At 43.2% G+C, this 18,924-nt stretch overlaps 1 protein-coding gene across 1 annotated transcript in view; it reads right to left on the bottom strand.

Moving 5' to 3' along the window:
• The window catches only part of AHI1 (Abelson helper integration site 1), a 2,471,520-nt gene that overhangs the window by 1,701,174 nt on the left and 751,422 nt on the right, over positions 1-18,924 (bottom strand). Inside the window, exon 10 of the mRNA XM_044087109.1 lies at positions 10,617-10,749. Within this exon, the coding sequence (XP_043943044.1) occupies positions 10,617-10,749 (133 nt within the window). The remainder of the gene's footprint in view (positions 1-10,616; positions 10,750-18,924) is intronic.

The following is an 18,924-nucleotide window of genomic DNA, read 5'->3' on the forward strand; positions in this document are numbered from 1 at the left end:
TGTATGCACTGCATAACAACTAACCACTGCTTCAGTTACTTTTTCAAAGAAATTAATGAGGTAAAAGATGCAAGACCTTAATTTAATAAAGCCAAACTGTTGAGACTCCAGGGTTAAGAGATTTTCAATGTTCATATTAATGAAGTCTGAGATACTGTACTCCATATCTTTAGATACAAGGCTAGTAAAACTAGTGGGTCTATATGGTTGTGCCACCCTTGTGTAATGGCATTACAGTAGCTGTTTTCCAGGCTTCAGGAATGTAACCAGTAGAGAGGCTCAGATTAAAGAATTTAAGTATGGGTTCAGAAAGGCCATATTTTGCATTGATAACCAGGCAGCCTGGTATGTTGTCAGGGCCCATGTATGAAGTATTCTTAGTTTTTGAAATTGTTGAGAGAATTTGTTTCACAGTAAATAAAAGGGGTGGCTGCAATTGTGGAACATGTGGGTTAGCAATAACTGTGGATAGAGCAAAATTTGCACTACATTTGTTAGCTAGGATATTAACAATTTCCTTTGGGTCACAGAGTATAGTACTACTGTGGACTAGCTCCAAACCCTGCTGGGTTAGTTCTTAGCTTCCTGTCATAGTTAAAGAAAGATTTGCAGTTATTTTTTGGTTTTAGTGGCTATATTAAGTTCATACTCAGCTTTGAGCTTCCTAATGGTTCCCTTACACTATTTGCTAATTTTTTTTAAGTGTGCTTTTAAGGTAGGTAGAATGACACATTTTATAACCATTAAATAACTTATTTCTCTTGTTATACAATTTATCTACATGAGTACTCCACCACAGAGGTTTGTTTTTAAACTTCTCATTATATTTGTTGCAGACAGAGACCACCTTATCTATTCAACTATGTAACTGGGAGCAGCTTTAGCAATAGGATCCTGCAGAGGAGGATTACAGCATAATTTAAGTCATCAAGTTACTGAAGATCTGCGTTTTAGATGTGCCTAAACACAGAGCTAATTACAGGGGAAGAACCACCATCCCGGCATCAAATCCTGATCAACAAGAGGTGTTCTAGGAGATCTCTATACTTGCTGCTATATTTATGACCTTTTCACATTTCTTTCGTTATCATCTGATCCTTCTTTTTTTGTTTTCTGGCACATTCAGTCATGTCTGATTTTTGTCTACTTCTAGTTTGATTTCCATTCCTGCTTGACACTGGAATGATTTACTAAACTAAGCAGAAAGGTCATCTTAGATTTGCTGTCCTCATGTCTTAAACCTTTCACTATGTTTGGACCTGATGAGGTATGTAGATATGTATGCAGTCCCATGAATGCAGATATATACATATAATCAATTTTGAGGAGGCCCTACCTCCTTTAGAGCATGGAATACATAATCTTGGTATACACTGATTTTTATATATCATTTGATAAGTGCGAAGCATTTTTCTTGTTTTTCTGTCCAACTGATCTAATACCTTTTGGGACCAGTCAATCACACCAAACCTATAAGTTAAAACAGGAAGAGCAAATTGGTTTATAGCTTGGACTTCATTCCTAGATGTCATGGCTGTTTTCAATATTAGGTTTAGTCTTAAGTATTCATTACTGTTTTAGTGACAATCTTTCAACAATTCCCAAGTATTTATACCCTCCTTCCTGCTCAAGTTCCTATCACATTCTTGTCCCAGACTGATACTGTCTTGGTACTGCAACTTTCCTGCTTTAAACGTTGCTTTTAGACTTTTATCAAGACCAAATGTCATTCAAATATTATCTGAGAAAGTGTTAAGCACTTGCAGTTCTGCTTTCAACTCCTCATCTGATGAACTATACAGTTTAAGTCATCCACAAAAAGCAGATGACAAGTCTTTAATCAAGGTTGTTTTCTGAGAGCCAAATTGTAAGGAAGACCTGATCTGTTAAGTAAACAGCTTAATGGGTTAAGGGCAAGATAAAACAGCAGAGATGACAAAAACATCACCCTGGAATATCCCTGGGATAATAATTTTCTCCTTTGTCATGGTTTAATTGCAAAGTGGTCTGCCTCTGTGTCATGGTCACTGTAATATTGTTTTTGTTACTAAAGTGTAAGGAAGGAGGGTTGGGGGGAGGGCACATAAATGGGACCTGAATGGCTGGGGCAAGAAGGGGAGGATGTCATGCATCTGGCCACCTAGTTGGTGTGCCAGTAGAAGGAATTGGTGGTGGGCTGTTGCGTGGCTTAGGCTGGGATTGTCTGCAGTAAGTATTCTGCACATTTTACCAAAGTCCTTTTTTTGATCTTCACTTGAAGAGCTGAGGGGGTGGGGTGCTAGTTTGTGGGACCAGCACAGGGTTCCGGCTGAATTAGCTATGCTTCTGTAATGATATCTTACAGTGTAGCTGTATTGTCACCAGGAGGGATGTAAAGGAGAGTAATACATAACTGTTTATTTCTGGTAAAGTAATCAGAAGCTCTGTGGAATTGAATTTTGGTGCTGGTTTGTTACAGGGGGAAATATGGCAGCTGTTTTGAAATATTAAAGCAATGCCACCAGCCTTCCTCTTTATATGGTCACTACAGATATTACAGCCAGAGAGTGTAATTTTGGAGTCTTTTCTGTTGGGTTTAAGCCAAATTTCAGGTATAGTAAAAATATTGGGCTTGTCTTTGTTAATCCAGGCATGTAGTTAAGTAGTTTTATTTCTTATGCTTCTCGTATTTACAGTGACAAAAAAAAGAAGTTATGTACTCACCATAACATTCCATCTGAGCAGGTAACTTCATTTGTCAGCAACCTGTGGGTTACGGATCCGATACAGATCTGAGCTGGCAGCATACCAAACTAAAGATCTGAGCTCCAAGCTCCACCCCCTTACCTATACTACCCTGCAACCTCCTTCCAATCCACAGATCACATTTGCCACCTGCACAAACAACAAAACAAACTAACAACCTGAGAAAACCTGACTCAGAGACAAACAAAACTCGAGCATCCAAACCTTGAGTTCAGCTAAATAACTATTCAGGTTAGGGGGAAGAAGGGAGGGACAGTTGCTGCCAACTGAAGTTACCTACTCAGATGGAACGTTATGGAGAGTACATAACTTCTTTATCTGAAGTAGTTAACTTCATTTGATCAGCAACCTGTGGGACAGAGTCCCCAGCTACCCGAAATCTTGGGAGGTCCTCAATGAAGAATATTCCGGAGCACTGCTGAGCCAAAAGTAGCCCTTCCGCTAGACACCAAATCTAGCTTATAATGAGAAATAAAGGTGTGAGAGGACGCCTAGGTAGCCGCTGACAAATGTCATCCAGGGAAACTCTAGACCAGAATGCAGCAGACGTTGCCACAGAACGCGTAGCATGAGCATGAACTCCCATTGGTTCTGGCAAGCCAGATTCTCTACATGCTAAGAGAATACAACTCGAAATCCACCTGGCAAGAGTCACTTTAGAAATCGGTTTCCCTAGAAAAGGTTTTGCAAAGGAGACGAAAAGTTGGTCAGATTTACGAAAGACAGCCATCCTGTGTAAATAAAAACGTAACTGTCTCTGAACATCCAGTAAATGAAGTTGATACTCCCCCTTGTTCTGGTAATTGGGGGGAAAAAAACGGCAAATTAATGGATTGATTAATGTTCATCTCGGAAGCAACTTGGGAAGGAAAGAGGGATAAGTCCTGAGAGATACCCTGTCCTTGTGAAATACAAGGTATGGAGGTTTGATAGAAAGAGCCTGAAGCTCCGACACTCTCCTGGCTGAGGTAATGGCTACCAAAAAGGCCATCTGCCATGACAAGAACTTCAGATCAACGGAAGCTGCAGGTTCAAACGGAGGCGCGACTATTGCCTGAAGAACTAAGGTCAGGTTCCACGGTGGGGATGAATTTATAATAGGAGGTCTCAAAAGAAAGGTACCCTTTAGAAAGGCCTTACAAATTCTGGTAGCAGCGAGAGAACCAAAGTTGTCCCCAATATGGAAACGGGAAATAGCAGCCAGATGAATTTTTACAGTAGATGAACTGGCCCCCTGTTGAAAAATATGAGACAAGAATTCTAGAACCGCTGGAACAGGAGTGGTAAAACGATCCAAGTTCTTATGTGAAGCCCAAATGGAAAAACGTTTCCATTTACTATTGTAAATCTTCCTGGTAGAGGGTTTATGTGCCGCCACCAGAATGTACTTGATTAGGGAAGAGATACCGGGTGTCCTGGCAATTAAGGGAACTAGATCAGCCAAACTGAGAGCTTGAGCTCGTCCAGGTTCGGAGGGGCCATTCCCAAGGGGTGAGAGATCAGATCCGAATGGGATCCAAGATCCAGAGAGGAGCTATGAGATGTGACCGTAGGCTGAGGAACCAGACTTGACGAGGCCAGAATGGGGCTATGAGGATAATCTTGCTCCCCAAACGATGAGCTTTCTGCAAAAATTTTGTCATCAGCAGAAGTGGTGGATATGCATAAAGAAGACCGGGCAGCCAAGCATGGACTAGAGTGTCTCTGGGGGCTTCCCCTAAAGAAGGAATTAGAGCGAAAAACTCGCTGCATTTCGCGTTGGAAGGTGATGCGAAGAGATTGCAGCAAGGCTGACCCCACTTGAGGAAGATTTTTTCCGCTATGGAATAATTCAGAGACCACTCGTAAGGGGAGAGAATAGTTCTGCTCAATTTGTCCGCCAGAATGTTGGAATGACTCGGAATGTGCATTGCTAACAGGAAGCAGTTGGTGGAGATCGCTCATTCCCAAACTCTCATGGCTTCTCGGCAAAGAGGGTAAGACCTGGTTCCCCCCTGTTTGTTGATATACCAGACCACTGACATATTGTCTGACTGGATCGCAATAGTCCCCGGAGGAAGGAAGGCATGAAGGGCCTGCAATGCTAAAAGGACCGCCCTCATCTCCAGTACATTTATATACAGCACGGTCTCTGTCTGAGTCCATGTGCCTTGGACAGTCCTGCCCGCACAATGCCCCCCCCACCCTAGGCGGGGAGGCATCCGTGGTCACTGTGGCCTGGGGTAGGGGCATAAAAAAAGGTCGTCCTTCCCAAAGGGCTCGGGATTTGAGCCACCACATGAGGGAGTTCCTGCAAACCCTGCTGAGAGGAATTGGCAAGTTTAGCAGATAATGTAGAATGGACCACTGGACCTGCAAAGTCCACTGTAAAATCCTCATGTGCAGACGAGCGTAACGGATCAAATTGATTGCTGCCACCATGGACCCCAAAGCTCTCAGGACTAACTCTGCTGGGGGAGCAGGAGACTGAAGAAGAGCTAGTACATGTAGAGTCGTGCTGTGAAATTTGTCTGGTGTTAGGAAAGCCTTGACCTGAAGGGAATCTATCCTGGCCCCTATAAAGTCTATAACCTGAACAGGTTGGAGGAACGACTTCTTGACATTAACATTGATCCCCAACTGGGATGATAAATGGAGGAAGATGTCCCTGGCTACAGAGAGTAGATGCCTGGTGGGGGTGGTGAGGAGCCAGTCGTCTAGGTATGGGAAGACCTGTATGCCCTGGAGCCTCAGGTGGGCCGCTACAACTGCCATGACCTTGGTGAACACCCTGGGGGCTGTGGTGAGACCGAAGGGTAGGACCCTGAACTGGTAATGACTGGCCCCTAGCTGAAAGTGAAGAAACCTCCTGGACCATCTGTCCATGAGAATATGGTAGTACGCATCCTTGAGGTCTATGGAGCACATCCAGTCCTCCTCCTGCAAGAGGGCAGGATGGATTGGAGCGTGACCATCTGGAATTTCTCCTTGGCAACGAAAAGGTTCATTGTTGACAGGTCGAGAATCGGCCTCAAGTCCCCCGTCTTTTTTGGCACCAGAAAGAACCTGGAGTAGATGCCTGATCCGGACTGGTCTGGGGGCACATGCTGGATGGCTCTTTTTTCTAACAGCTTTTCTATTTCCAAAGCCGCGGCCTCCCTTTGAGTCAGTGGAACATCTGGAAGGCGCCTTGAGTAAGGGGGCTTGTTTATGAAGGGGATTGAATAGCCTCTGGATATTATCTGAAGCACCCAGCGATCTGTTGCGATGGACTCCCATTGAGCCAGGTGCCTTGGAAAATGCCCCCCCGACTGCCTCCAGAGAGGAGCAGTCGGGCAACCCCTCAGGGCTGATGCGCGGGTCGGCCAGAAAAGGGTTCCCATGACCAGAAGTTCTTCGGACCCCCTCTGCCTCTGGGTCAGCGTCCACCTTGTCCCCCTCTGCCTCTGTGGGAGGAGGAGTCCTGAGCGTTCCGGGCCTGCTGAGATTTCCGGAACCACATCATCGTCTGCCCTCGCTGGTTCCTGGAGAAGGACCTTTGAGGGATAGAGAAGCGGACTCCAACAGCTGACAGTGGTTTCCCGTATTTCTCGCTCTGGACCAGCGTCTCGGGGGCGGTCTTCCCAAAAAGGGTAGACCCGTCAAAGGGTGCATTCGCGAAGGACGCCTTGAAAGGTTCCGAGAAATCGCAAATCCGAAGCCAGGCATGACGCCTTAAGGCAATACCGGACCCGCTAGCTCTAGCGGCTCCTTCGTGGCGTGGGAGAGTAGCCGTATAGACGTATTAGACACTGATTTGATAGTGGCCATACGAGCCGAGAAAGTCCGTTTATCCTCGGCCGACATGGACTCTGGGGGAGGCTCACCGTACTCTTTAACCAGGTCCTGCTGCAGTCTGATTACATGGGCAAAGTAATTCAGCGCCCTAATAGAGAAGGTAACTAAAGCAAACATCTGCTTTCCAATACAGTCCATTGCCCGAGACTCCTTGTTAGGTGGATGGACTGAAGAATTGTCCTGAGCTAGTTTCTTTTTGGTGGCTGCCACCACCACCATGGCATCTACATGGGAACCCTTGCTCCACGACGCTTTGTCTGCAGGGGGGGCTCAAAATCTTTTCAGGCCTCCTCCTGGGGATAGGCTCTACAGTGTCTGGTTCCTTCCACGCCCTGGTGGTCATCAGGTAGACCAGAGGGTCGGCCTGGGGGGACACCCAAGAGGTAAATGGGCCTGTGTCGAATGCCACAAGGAATTCCGACTTGTCAGAGGAAGGCTTTTTGGTGGACCCCCCCCCCTTTGGCGAAGCATTTCTATAATGTCTCCGAAGGAAACATCGTTGGGGGGTGACTTGGGAGAACCTTCCCCCTTCCTCCAAATCGGTATCTTCAATGAGGGACTCAAGGGAGTCCAAGTGCCTCCTTTTGCACAGGTGTTTGTGAGGAATCTCCTCGTGGGGACTGTCTGAGGGGGGCTCACCAACGGATTTGTGTCCCTCCAGGGAAACTGGCTAGGGCATCAATGACACAGGCTGACACTGGGACTGGATGATGGAGGGCAAACTGAGCTGCAAGGAAGTGGGGGTGGATCCTGAGGACAGAGCGAGGGGTCTCGAACCTCTAGAGAGAACCCTCTCCACAACGATGAATGCCGAGGGGGAACCGGCCTCTCTAAAACAGGTGGCCAGCACCCTCAGATCCGACGAAGGGATTGGTGTCGGAGCCAAAGTGCTCGGATCCGAGTGAATGGTGTGCTCTGACCACAATGGAGCCGAAGACACACTTGCCCCCTCGGATCCGATGCCTGGCTCTCGGCACCGAGAGCTCGGATCCGAAAAGGGATCCGATAGGCTCAAAGGCATGGCCAGTGTCGAGGTAGCAATAACTATCGGCGCCGACTCCCTGACTCCAAGGCTCCTCGGATCTGAAGACTCCGAAACCCGGTATTGGATCGGAGAAGGAGCTATCGGGGCAAACGGGGGGGGGAGGCAGCAACACTCCCATCTGCAGCTGAGTCTGTAAAAAGCGATGCATCATCTGGTCCATATCTGCCTCCGAGAGGCTTCTAGTAGATCTGGACAAGGCCGCCGAAGCCGGTCGGGAGGGCTGACGTAACGACCTCGAAGATGATTGGGCCTCCTCCTCCGGCTTGGAGAGAAGCGTGGGGAATGGAGCCATGGGGAGGAAGGCTTGGAAGTCCTCGATGGGGAAGGGAGAACCTTGGTGGGAGGGGCCCACCATTTGTGGCTTCTCTCTCTGCCCCTTTCTCTCTCTTTAGCTCTCTCCCTTCTCTCTTTCCTATCTTTTTTTGCCTCTCGCTCTCCCTGAGACAAGGTGGGATGGTGAGTCGCAACCAGGGCAGGAAGGCCAGATGGTTGGGCAACCGCAGCCATGGTTGTCTCTACAGAGGGAGAGGAGGAAGAAGTAGCCGATTCCGTGGGTAGGAGGCCCGCCAGAATCAGCTTATTCCTCCTGTCTCTCAAGGCCCGGGGGTTAAAGGCTGCACAAATTTGGCAGCCTGAGGAAAGATGGGCCACCCCTAAGCAAAGAACGCACTGAGTGTGACCATCCACTGGCGACAACTTATGGCCACACTCAGTGCACTTAGAAAAAGTAAGCGTTTGGCTATCAGCCACACCCACACTCACATGCACACCTGAAGGAAAAGAGGAGCCCACTAGGTGATAGAGATACGAACGATAAGAGGGATGTAGAGTAAATTAAGAAGAAAAATGAATATCTATCAATATAGAAAACACTACACACACACACACACACACACACACACACACACACACACACAAACAACTAAATACCCAAAGTTTTTATAAATAAAATGGAAAATACTAAACTCGCCTGGAGCTCGAGGAATCCCATGCTTGGCAAAGCTGTGGCAAATGAGATCTAAGGATTAGAAGGAGGTAGCCGGGTAGTATGGGTAAGGGGGTGGAGCTTGGAGCTCAGATCTTTAGCTTGGTATGCTGCCGGCTCGGATCCATATTGGATCCATAACCCACAGGTTGCTGATCAAATGAAGTTAACTACTTCAGATCTAAGAGTACCAGGGTTGCAGGTTGACCGTTTTGAACTTAGAATAGTGAAAGTGTGTGTGGAACAGAATTGTCTTGATGTTGGTTGTGATAGGTTGGGCCAGGAGTTGGGTGAATGCCTCCTAGGAGGATTTATATTGGGGTGTTACTGATTCTTGTTTTAGAGAGTATTTTTCCACTTATTTTTTAATTTTATTTTGATTTAAGTTGAAATGCAGTTAATCAGTCTATATTTGGGGTCATATGTTTGGTGCAATGTGTGGAGAGTTTAGGGAGGAAGTATGGGTAGGTTGTTGGGACAGTGTTGGAGAACTGTTGAGAGCTATTACTAAGTCATGGTAGGATGACAGATTACATAGTAGGAGAAGAATACAGGATACACCAAGGAGCACCATGATTAATTAAAGGGATTTATACTTTAATTATGACAGATAGTGGGGAAGTATGACTCAAGAAGGAAACAAGAAGTTCCATGGCTGTAGGATATTTAGTGGTGGTGTAGTCTGAAAGCTGGTAAAAGGTAGATAGGAATGAAGTATTTTCTATGAAGGAAGAGTGCTAGGTTGTCATGGTAACTTCTCTTATGTTTCTGAAATGTGAGAAATAGAGGAATTTGAAAGGATATACTATGAGGATGCAGTTAATATACGGAATAATGAAGGTTTATTTGGGGAAAGTACAATTGAAAATGTAGAACAACAGACAAGTAATCTTGGGTTGGGGTCTGAGTATGAATGGATATGGTGTAAAGCAGTATGGGAGGAAGACTGGTTGATGGGAATGATACTAAATGTTAGATGGAAGTTGGGAAATAGGAAAATACAAACAGCAGCATTTGTATGGTGCTAGTGTGGTTTTGGGAGGATTAGGGAATGGGTGTCACAGATGAAATATGTATGTGGGAAGTACAATGGTAGAGTAAGAGGGAGCGGGTGGAAATTGGGGTTAGGGTAAGGAAGCAAAATGAAGCAAAGCCAAATGTAGCAAAATGGTGTTCCGTGGGTTTTCCATCCTTAGGTCAATTACTACAGACAGCAATCAGTTAACAGCCAGTAAAAATCAATTAAAAAGAAGGTCAAAGTAGAACAAGTTTTCATTCATTTACCAAATGCAGAAATTAGGAAGCTAGGGAGACCAAGCAACTGACATATACAGTGTAATCAATTGGTCAAGAGAAGGGACAGTGACTGAATTAGTAAGTGACCCTTACAATGCAAAGACTACTCCTTTTGGGAGAGGATATCACAGTCACTTTCCAGCATAGGGCAGCCACATATTGCACATCAAGGCTCTTTATGTTAAAGTTGCTTATACTGCACAATGACAAAGTTCTCAGTAAAAGCATTTGGGAGTTGGGCCTTATGGCAAAACTCCTGCAGTATTCTGGCCAGGACTGGATATAGTGACTACAGGTTCTGGAAGGAAAGAAAAGAGAAAAACTCCACTAAACCTAAACTGTGATATTAAATTAAGGCAATAAAGTTAATACTTACTCCTAAAGATGGAGGAAGGACCACAGTGACTCAGATCAAAAGAATATGGGGTACTGTAAGAGTTGAAAGACAGTAAGGATGTTTATGCATGTAAGGTCAAAACAGGTTTAGCAGGAGCTATACTGATAGAAAATCACAGTAATACAGTGCATAGAGTTGTACACACATACTATAGTCTTGAAACTGAAAGTACCTCAAGTTTGTGAACTATGCATTTATATTTTCTGTTAGATTTATCTGTGAAATTTGCAAGTTTTAAAGCAACTTGGATCATGTTTATTGAATAGCAGTGTCTGCACTTATTGATAAAAGGAAACACAGAGAAATTACTTAGAAAAATATACATATCTTACATAATATGGGATTACCATCCTTGTCGGCACAAGCAGCTGCCAATGTTCTTCCATCATGTGAGAAGCATATGCAGAAACAACCCATCTGCCCTGCTCGCAGTGACAAAAGATGCTTATTTGGAATACGGCAAGCCTGCAATGAAGTAAGATGTTATGCTTCTGTTAATGGAAAGGGGCTGAAAAAAATAAAACTGGCTCATAACTATTGACAACACGTCTTGTTAACTTCCTCTCCAAAGATGATGGTTGTAATTTACATGGACAACTGATTTAAAACTTTAGGGACAGTCTTTAGTCCAAAAGTGAATTAAAGTTTTCCATTACATTTAATTAACTGTTTCTTGCAGCGTGGATTTCATGTTATTCCTACAGGGCTAGAAAAGAAACAATAATAAACATGTAGACATAGCGTGTGTAACAACAGCTGATCATGTACACACACATTTAAGAGACCATGCTTTCCTGTGACAACAGTTAAGTTCCTCCTTGATGTCTGTTTTGCTGAATTAAATGAAGGAAAAGTGAATGCAACCATCAAATGTTTCATTCTTAGCAAACTTACCAGTCTCTGGGTTCAGGGATTTAGCATAAGAAGTGTTCAGTTTAATATGTGATATGAAACTATCAAGGTTCTTTTTGACAGAATTAAGATGACAGTTTTAGAACTTTTTACGTACAATAAAGACAATTGTACATGCTCAGTTTCTCTCACTGCCCTTGCCAGTGCCTATTAGCTATGTCTATGATAAGTGGTGTGACAGTGTTCCAAGGATACCACTAGTTCACCGTTCTGTTACAGTCAAACTTACTCTCTCCAGATAACTTGAAATCAGTGCAGGACCACTATGACTGAAATCAGTGCAGATGTTCGCCTGTTACCCTTAGGAAATTAGCCATAGAGCTGGTCTAACACTACCTACAAAACCCACGGTTAGCACTATAGTTATACCTGTCTCATATTACATCACTTCCTAAAACTGTTGATACTGCACTGATAGCACACACAAACAGGCTGTAAGAGCACTTTAGTAGATGAACACTGCAATCATGTGTAGACACATTTTACACTCTTTTTCATGGATGTTCAATACTGCCACTATACTGAACCTCAAAGCTCAATATGCTCAAAGTGCCACGTGATCCATCTTTATATTTAAAAAATAACTGTAGTTTATTGCGTAAAATTGCATTTTCAGACTCCATTGACTTGATTCAGGCAAATGTCAATTTTCAGAAGCTAACAGTGAATAGAAGTGAATAAGCTAAAAACTCCACATCATTAAGTCAGATGATGTGATGTTTTTCAGTCCTCTGCACATTGCTCCGTTCTGGCACTGACTCAAGTATCAATGAAACTAAAAACTCAGAGCTTAGCACTACAGATTACTGTGAAGTAACTAGTTTCAATACTCTTATAAAGGTTCATTATCAGAGTTCATTCTTCTCGTACTTGCAATCGCGTCTATATCACGGTAACGAAAGTTTACTTAATTGAATCCATAAAAGTCGAACTTTATTGATCGATTAAGTAAAACATCAAATAACATAAAAAAAATTTAAAAAAAAACTAAATGGCGTAGGCAGTGGGGCAAGCCCACCTGACCCCCCACACCCCCTACTTAAATATACCAACTCCGAGACAGCACTACATTGAGGTAAATGGAAATCTCCCCTTACAGAGATTTCCATTTACTTGCACAATGTTCTTCACTTTCGATATTTTCGTGCCGACAATATCAGACTCGATATTGTCAGCTTACGACAACGTGAAGTAGACCCCTTGCAATCACCTCTTCAGGATTTTGAGTATCCACTGTCATTCTAGTTCTCAAGTGATAACTATGTTTTCTGTAAGTGATGTCTAACACAAAATGAGACAGAATATATCTGCCTGGCAATCATACCTGTGATCCACTCAAGCTATTTTGCATGATTATCATGCTGACAGTTCAGCAGGTACTGCCTTTTTTTTTTTTTTACAACAGCACAAAAGTTGACTTGATTAGGTCAAGCCTTGTTATGACATGCCTATTAATGATAATTTATACAGATGACTCAGATACAATAACACAGGTAGGTATTGTCCTGTACTGTAAAAGGAACAGCAAACTTTATCTTCTACATGCAACACAGCATCTGTCAATTTCTTCATGGCAGCTTTGAATGTCTGAACATATCCTTCTGCTATGTTGTTGGATATAGGATGGCATCATGCAGCAATGGAACGGACTAGTCTAGCTGTTTACTGAAATGGCGTATTTCTAATGACAGTTGATACAATTGAGCATAGCTACCAGTAACCCATAAGCAACCATAAACTTCTCTATATACCTATTGCAACTTGCAGCATAATTTCATTCCTATGAAAAAATTCTAAACATTTCAGAAATGCAGCCACCACAATCAAGAAATACACTATTTCTGAGATTTCCAAGATGGCTGATCAACAGCTTAATTTCAGCTCTCCCAGTGTAAAACCAGTAACTGAGAAAAGTGAGCCACTGAAATTATCAGTTTGGGTAAAATTCACTGTCTGGCTAGTAAGTACACTGCCTGCATGCCAGCAAAGAAGAAATTTGGAGAGCCTGAAAGAAATTCAAACAGAAAAGGTGAAGAGAAAACACTGACTGGGAAGAATCCTAGAGCCATTCAACAAAAAGCAGTTCAAGCATCAGCTTTAGTACAAGAGATGGCTTCCAGTAATTTAGAGGAAAAATAAATCAAATGTACTCACAGGTGATTAAAATAAATGAAACACTGAAGGAGTATATCAACTTAGATAAAAAAAAGACTGGCAAACTACAAGAGGCTTTAACTATTTATTCAGATGAAGTGATAGAACTACAAAAATAAGAGGATGAAATTAAGAAACAGCTGTCTGATTTTGAGACTTCTCAAGAAGAGTTGTTTAAAAACAGTAGAGTTCTAAGACAGTGTGCACAGAGAATACCTAAGATTTTCTACTGTACCAGAGAAACTGGAAGGAAACGTCTATTAATTTTATGAAACACAAATAATTAATTTCAACTCAACTGGTGTGCCACAATAGGATTTATTAACCGAAAGGGCACATCAAATGAATGTTCCAAACCTGGTCATGAGAAAGCAGCCAAGACTTATATTCGTAAAGATGCAATCATACCAGCAGGAACAGTTTATTCTGATAAACTGTGGAAGAAAGAAAAAGTATTTAAAACTACAGACAGCAGAGTGTTTGTGGAAAATGATTCTTCACTGTACCCCATTAGAAAAGAAGCACATTTATCCCACAATCAAGAAATGTCAAGAAGCAAGTGTGAGACTTAAGCTGCTGTATCCAGCTTCTTTCAGAATATTACTTCCTGGAGAACCAAACACAGTTCTGGATGCAGTACAAGCTGAGGAGGAAACAAAGGCATTTATTTAGCAAAACAGGACTTGGCAAGAATAAGGGGACACTAGTTTTCATTCTTCTAAAAATAATGCTCATAGAGAGACTTTGTCAGTGAAACATTTACCATTCCTCCAAAAGAAAATGCTTCAGAGACAGAAAAAAGCAAAAGAGTTGACTAGAAGACCCGGGGTGCCTTGGGTTTGACCCAGAGTCTGGTGCTGGGAGATGAAGATGATCAAGACGATGACCAGCAACACTGAAATTACTGAATAAGGGGGCTACTATAAAGCACAAATCACATTTGTGAAATATGGTTTTGCAAGAAAAAGTGGCTGATAAAGACTGGAATTTTGCTGACTGACTTTTTAGAACTTGTGGGTAGACTGTAAAACATATACCCTACTTTACATTAGTAATGTTTAGAAGGACACTAAAGAGAAAAAAGTAACTGTAAGTTAAACTATTTTTCTTATTATTATTTGTATACGCATTTCACAATATATAAACTCTGTTATATTTTAAAGCAATGTTTTATAGGGTGAAGCCAGGTGTATTTTAAATGTGGGGTGTCTTTTCAGTGACTGTTCTATATATTAAATATATTAAACTAAACACGTGATTTTTGTTCTTAGTTATAAGGAATATAAGATTTACACTAACAAGAAATGCTGGACAGAAGCAAATTTATGTTAATATAATGCTGATGGTGGTTGGGTGTAAAAAAGTATATATATATATATATATATATATATATATATATATAAAATTAAGATAACCATGTTCTTTGTTTATTTTTTGCAAGGGTGGGTGTCTAAATTAATGTCCCTTGATTGAAAAATAAGACAACATTATGAAACTGGAAAACCTTTTGAACAAATACTGATAATTTTCCATGGATAATGGATAAAATGACTGTTTATCATGGATGAAAGTAAATACTGTAAATAGTTTTGTTATTGTTTTATTGTATTTGTTATATGTACATGTGCATATGTTTATAATGAAAACAAAATAAAAATGTTTTTGAAAAAAAAAAAGAAACATATAGAGATGCACTCATATACACACAGAATTGCCCACTCTATCCCTCAATCAGCTCGCCGCTGCCCACTCCATTATCCACAAACATGAAAACTGCCCTGCACTCTCCAACCTAGTGCAACTAAATACCAACCCCAGGACCCTTAGATCATCTGATAAACTTATACGCAGGGTAACAAAGTCCCATAATTACTCTGGTGACTCCTACTCCTATAAAGTAGCCAAACAGTGGAACCTAATACCCCAGAATATCCTAAATAACACAGATAGTCATAGCTTCATAGGTTCATACTAGGCTATCTGCCCTGGGGCAATTATAAGACTAGCCCGATTCTGTATGGCTTACACCACCCCTTGATTTGAGTATACTGTGCCCTTTTTAAGGTTTAGTTTACTGTGCCTCTGTCTAATAGTGACACGGGAGTAATCCCTGGGACAAACCTACGATCCCCCATCCACTTATCGAGATTCTTCTTGAAGAGATTCAGTGAGGTGCTCTGCCTCACATGAATTGGAATTCTATTCCAGAGCGAAGGGAGCCTCTGGGTTATGAACCTGTCCCTCCAGCAAGTTCTATTTATTTCTGTGCTGAGGTTCAAGTCCCTCGAGCGTGTGGCTCTAAGGGATTTAGATTTACTGAGGTGGAGCATGTCCATTAATTCTGGATTTGACATAGCTTTGTATGTCAGGCATAGATCGCCTCAAGTAGGCGGTATGCAACTGAGTAGAGCTGGAGTTTTTTTTAACCGAGCAGCATATGGCATCTGTTTGAGACCCTTGATCCTCTTGGTGAGATACTTTTGGGGTCATTCTAATTGCTGCAGGTGTCGGGTAAGGTACATCCCAAAAGGGGCATTGTATTCTATGATGGGCCTGATGAGGGATGAATAAAGGGGCACGATTACCTCTCTTGATCTAGATGTGAAACCCTTTGTGATGAGGTGGGCTATGTAGAAGGTCTTTCTAACCACTTTGGCAATGTAGTTTTCAAAGGAGAGATTGCTATCAACTTGGGTCCCCAGGTCCTTAATAACTTTCTCTGTACTTAATGGGTTTCTGCCTATGTGGTAATTTGTGGGCACATTGTTTTTGCCAAAGGGTATGACTATACATTTTTTGGCATTTAGCTTTAAACCATGGCGCTGGCACCAGTTATCTGTCTCTGTGAGACCTTTTTGAAGGATGTTTGTGTCAGCTGGAGAGTTGATTATGGCGCCCAGTTTGCAGTCGCCTGCGAACTTGGTGAGCCATAGTCCTCCCACGTTTGCCTGTACCTCGGAAAAGTATATACCGAGCAAGAATGGTCCCAGGACAGAACCCTGTGGGATGCCACTTGTGACCGGTTTTGAGTCTGACATGGCTCCAGTAACTCTCACTCTGTGGGTTCTGTCTTTGAGCCAATTTGCAACCCATCTTGTTACATAGGGGTTTATATTTAAGCTGGATAGCTTATCTATGATGCCCGAGTGGGGTATTGTGTCAAATGCCTTTGCAAGGTCCAGATAGGCTGTGTGGACTACCTTCTCTTCATCTATGGCTTTGGTGACTGTTTCAAAGAAGTCAACCAGGTTCAAAAGGCAGGATCTGCCCTTGACAAAGCCGAACTGGGTAGGATCTAGTGTCTGTAGGTCCCCAATGTCTTTGTTTATGAGCTCCATGATGATCCTCTCCATAGCCTTGCAGACTAAGCTAGTCAGGCTTATGGGGCGATAGTTTCCAAGGTCCGTAGAGGCTCCACCTTTGTGGAGTGGAACCTCTGCTACTGTACGCCATTCTGTGGGCACATATCCTGTAGTGAGGCTGAGATTGTATAGCTGTTTTATTTGAGGGATTAGTTCTTCTTGAAGTTTATGTAGGACGCAACCTGGGACGCCATCGGGTCCCATGGAAGCAGTGTTTTTTGCTTTGGAGAGGGCAGCCTTCACCTGAGCATCTGAGATGTTTGGGAGGCAGCCCTCTGCCGGGATAGATACTTGCTCTTTTGGGGAGGGGGTGGAGAAGTTTGCACTGAACCTGTCTGCCAGGATATTGGCGATGTCTGTGGGTTCAGTGTATTTTTTGTCATTTAGAATCAACTCAGAACAAGTCTGGGAGTTGCATCCCAGGTTCTAACATAAATGAAAAAAGCCTTATGATTGTCTTTGGTGTCCTGTGCAATTTTTCTCTCGAAGCTGGCCTTGGAGGATTTTATGAGGGAGCGTAATTTTTTGCTAGTACTGATCAGAGATGCCTTCCCTATTAGGGATTTTGCTCTATCATGTAGTGGCTTCCTCCTTCTGTTGTACAGTTTATTTATGGCAGGGGTCCACCAGACTGGACGCCTGCCTTTGGATGATTGGGTCTTGGTTTTGTTTGGGATAGCATGATCCATGCATTCCTGGAGATCTCCGTAGAATGCATTTATATAAGATTCTGCAGTTTGGGCCATAGTTTCCACTGGCCCTGGGGCCTTGAAGGATTCCACTTCGGTTTTGAGAAGTAAGAAGTTCGCTTTTGAGAAGTTTTTCACTGTGGTTTTCTGGGCTGGGGGTGGGGTCGGGATGTGGACATCCAGTGAAATTAATTTATGGTCTGATCTTACCAATGAGGGATAAACTTCTGGTGTGGAGCATAGAGTCCCCATGTTGGTAATGATCAGGTCTAGTATGTTGTCCCCTCTTGTGGGAGTGGTGACTAGTTGTTCCATAGCATTTGAGTTTATAATTTCCAGGAACCTTTGGGCTAAGCTGCTGGGGCTTGAGTAGTACTCCCAGTCAATGTTTAGGTAGTTGAAGTCGCCCAATATAATGGTGTTCGGAGAGATCTTCATGTTCTCCAGTGTTTTCAGGAAAGCCGAGTGGGATTCCTGACTTTGAGAGGTTGGTCTGTAGGATGCTATAAACTGAAAAGCAGTCTTGCCCACTGTTAGTTGCACATGGATGGTCTCCAATACTTCGTGCAATGCCACTAACCTGGAGGTGTGGATATCCTTGATAAATATGGAAACTCCCCCTCCTTTTTTGGTTCGGTCCGGGTTTTGGGGCCGAAAAGCATGATATGAGGTATAGCCTGGTAGTGCTGGGGTGCTCTCTGGAGCCTTGAACTAGGTTTCTGTCACTGCACAGATATCGATGTTCTCCATACTGAGGAGAGCTTCGAGTGCGTGCATCTTGAGGTTAAGACTTCTGGCGTTTAGCAGCATTACCCTTAGTTTCTTGTTCCTTGTGCTGTCTATGGGGGTGAGTTTGACTTTTGAGCCTTGCCTAAAAAAGGCACTATGGGGGTGGCAAGAGCCTTTGCCAATATCCGAAAGCCCAGTGGTGACAGGTGCAAGCCGTCCCTAGCGAAGCAACGTGGCTTGTCGAGCATGTCATCCCAGGCTGACAGACACTGGATCCCCTTTGAATGACACCAAAATTTTAGCCAATTGTTAAAATCAATCATTTTGTCTTTGTACTGTGGCATCATTCTAGGTGAGGGTAAGATGCTGCTCAAGGTCAGGGTCATACCAGCCTGGGCTATATGATCAGAGAGCTCCTCTATGTCTCTTTTCATGTAGTCCAGGGAGGTACGTCTCAGGTCATTCACACCAGCATGTACAATGACTGAGTCATATTTGTAATTGCTTTGGAGTGACCTGAGTGCTTGCCTTATGTGGCGGATCCTAGCACCCGACAGGCAGCTCACCGTGACCTTCTCTTTATTCAGCCTGGTGAATGGGACGTCAGTGTGTCTGACAACAGAGTCACCTATAACAAGAGTATCAGGTGTGTTATTCAGCCTTAAGGGCTGTGGCTGCTTGGCACACTGACTTTGTGGGTTATGTGTTGTGTGTGTTTTGTTTTGAGGTAGCGTTTGCTTGGATGTCTGCTTTGGAGGTCTCTGTTGCTTAGGTAGATTTTTATTTAGAGCCTC

The sequence above is a fragment of the Protopterus annectens genome, chromosome 1.part1, assembly GCF_019279795.1.
Source record: "Protopterus annectens isolate FY-2018-M chromosome 1.part1, PAN1.0, whole genome shotgun sequence".
Lineage (NCBI taxonomy): Eukaryota > Metazoa > Chordata > Ceratodontiformes > Protopteridae > Protopterus > Protopterus annectens.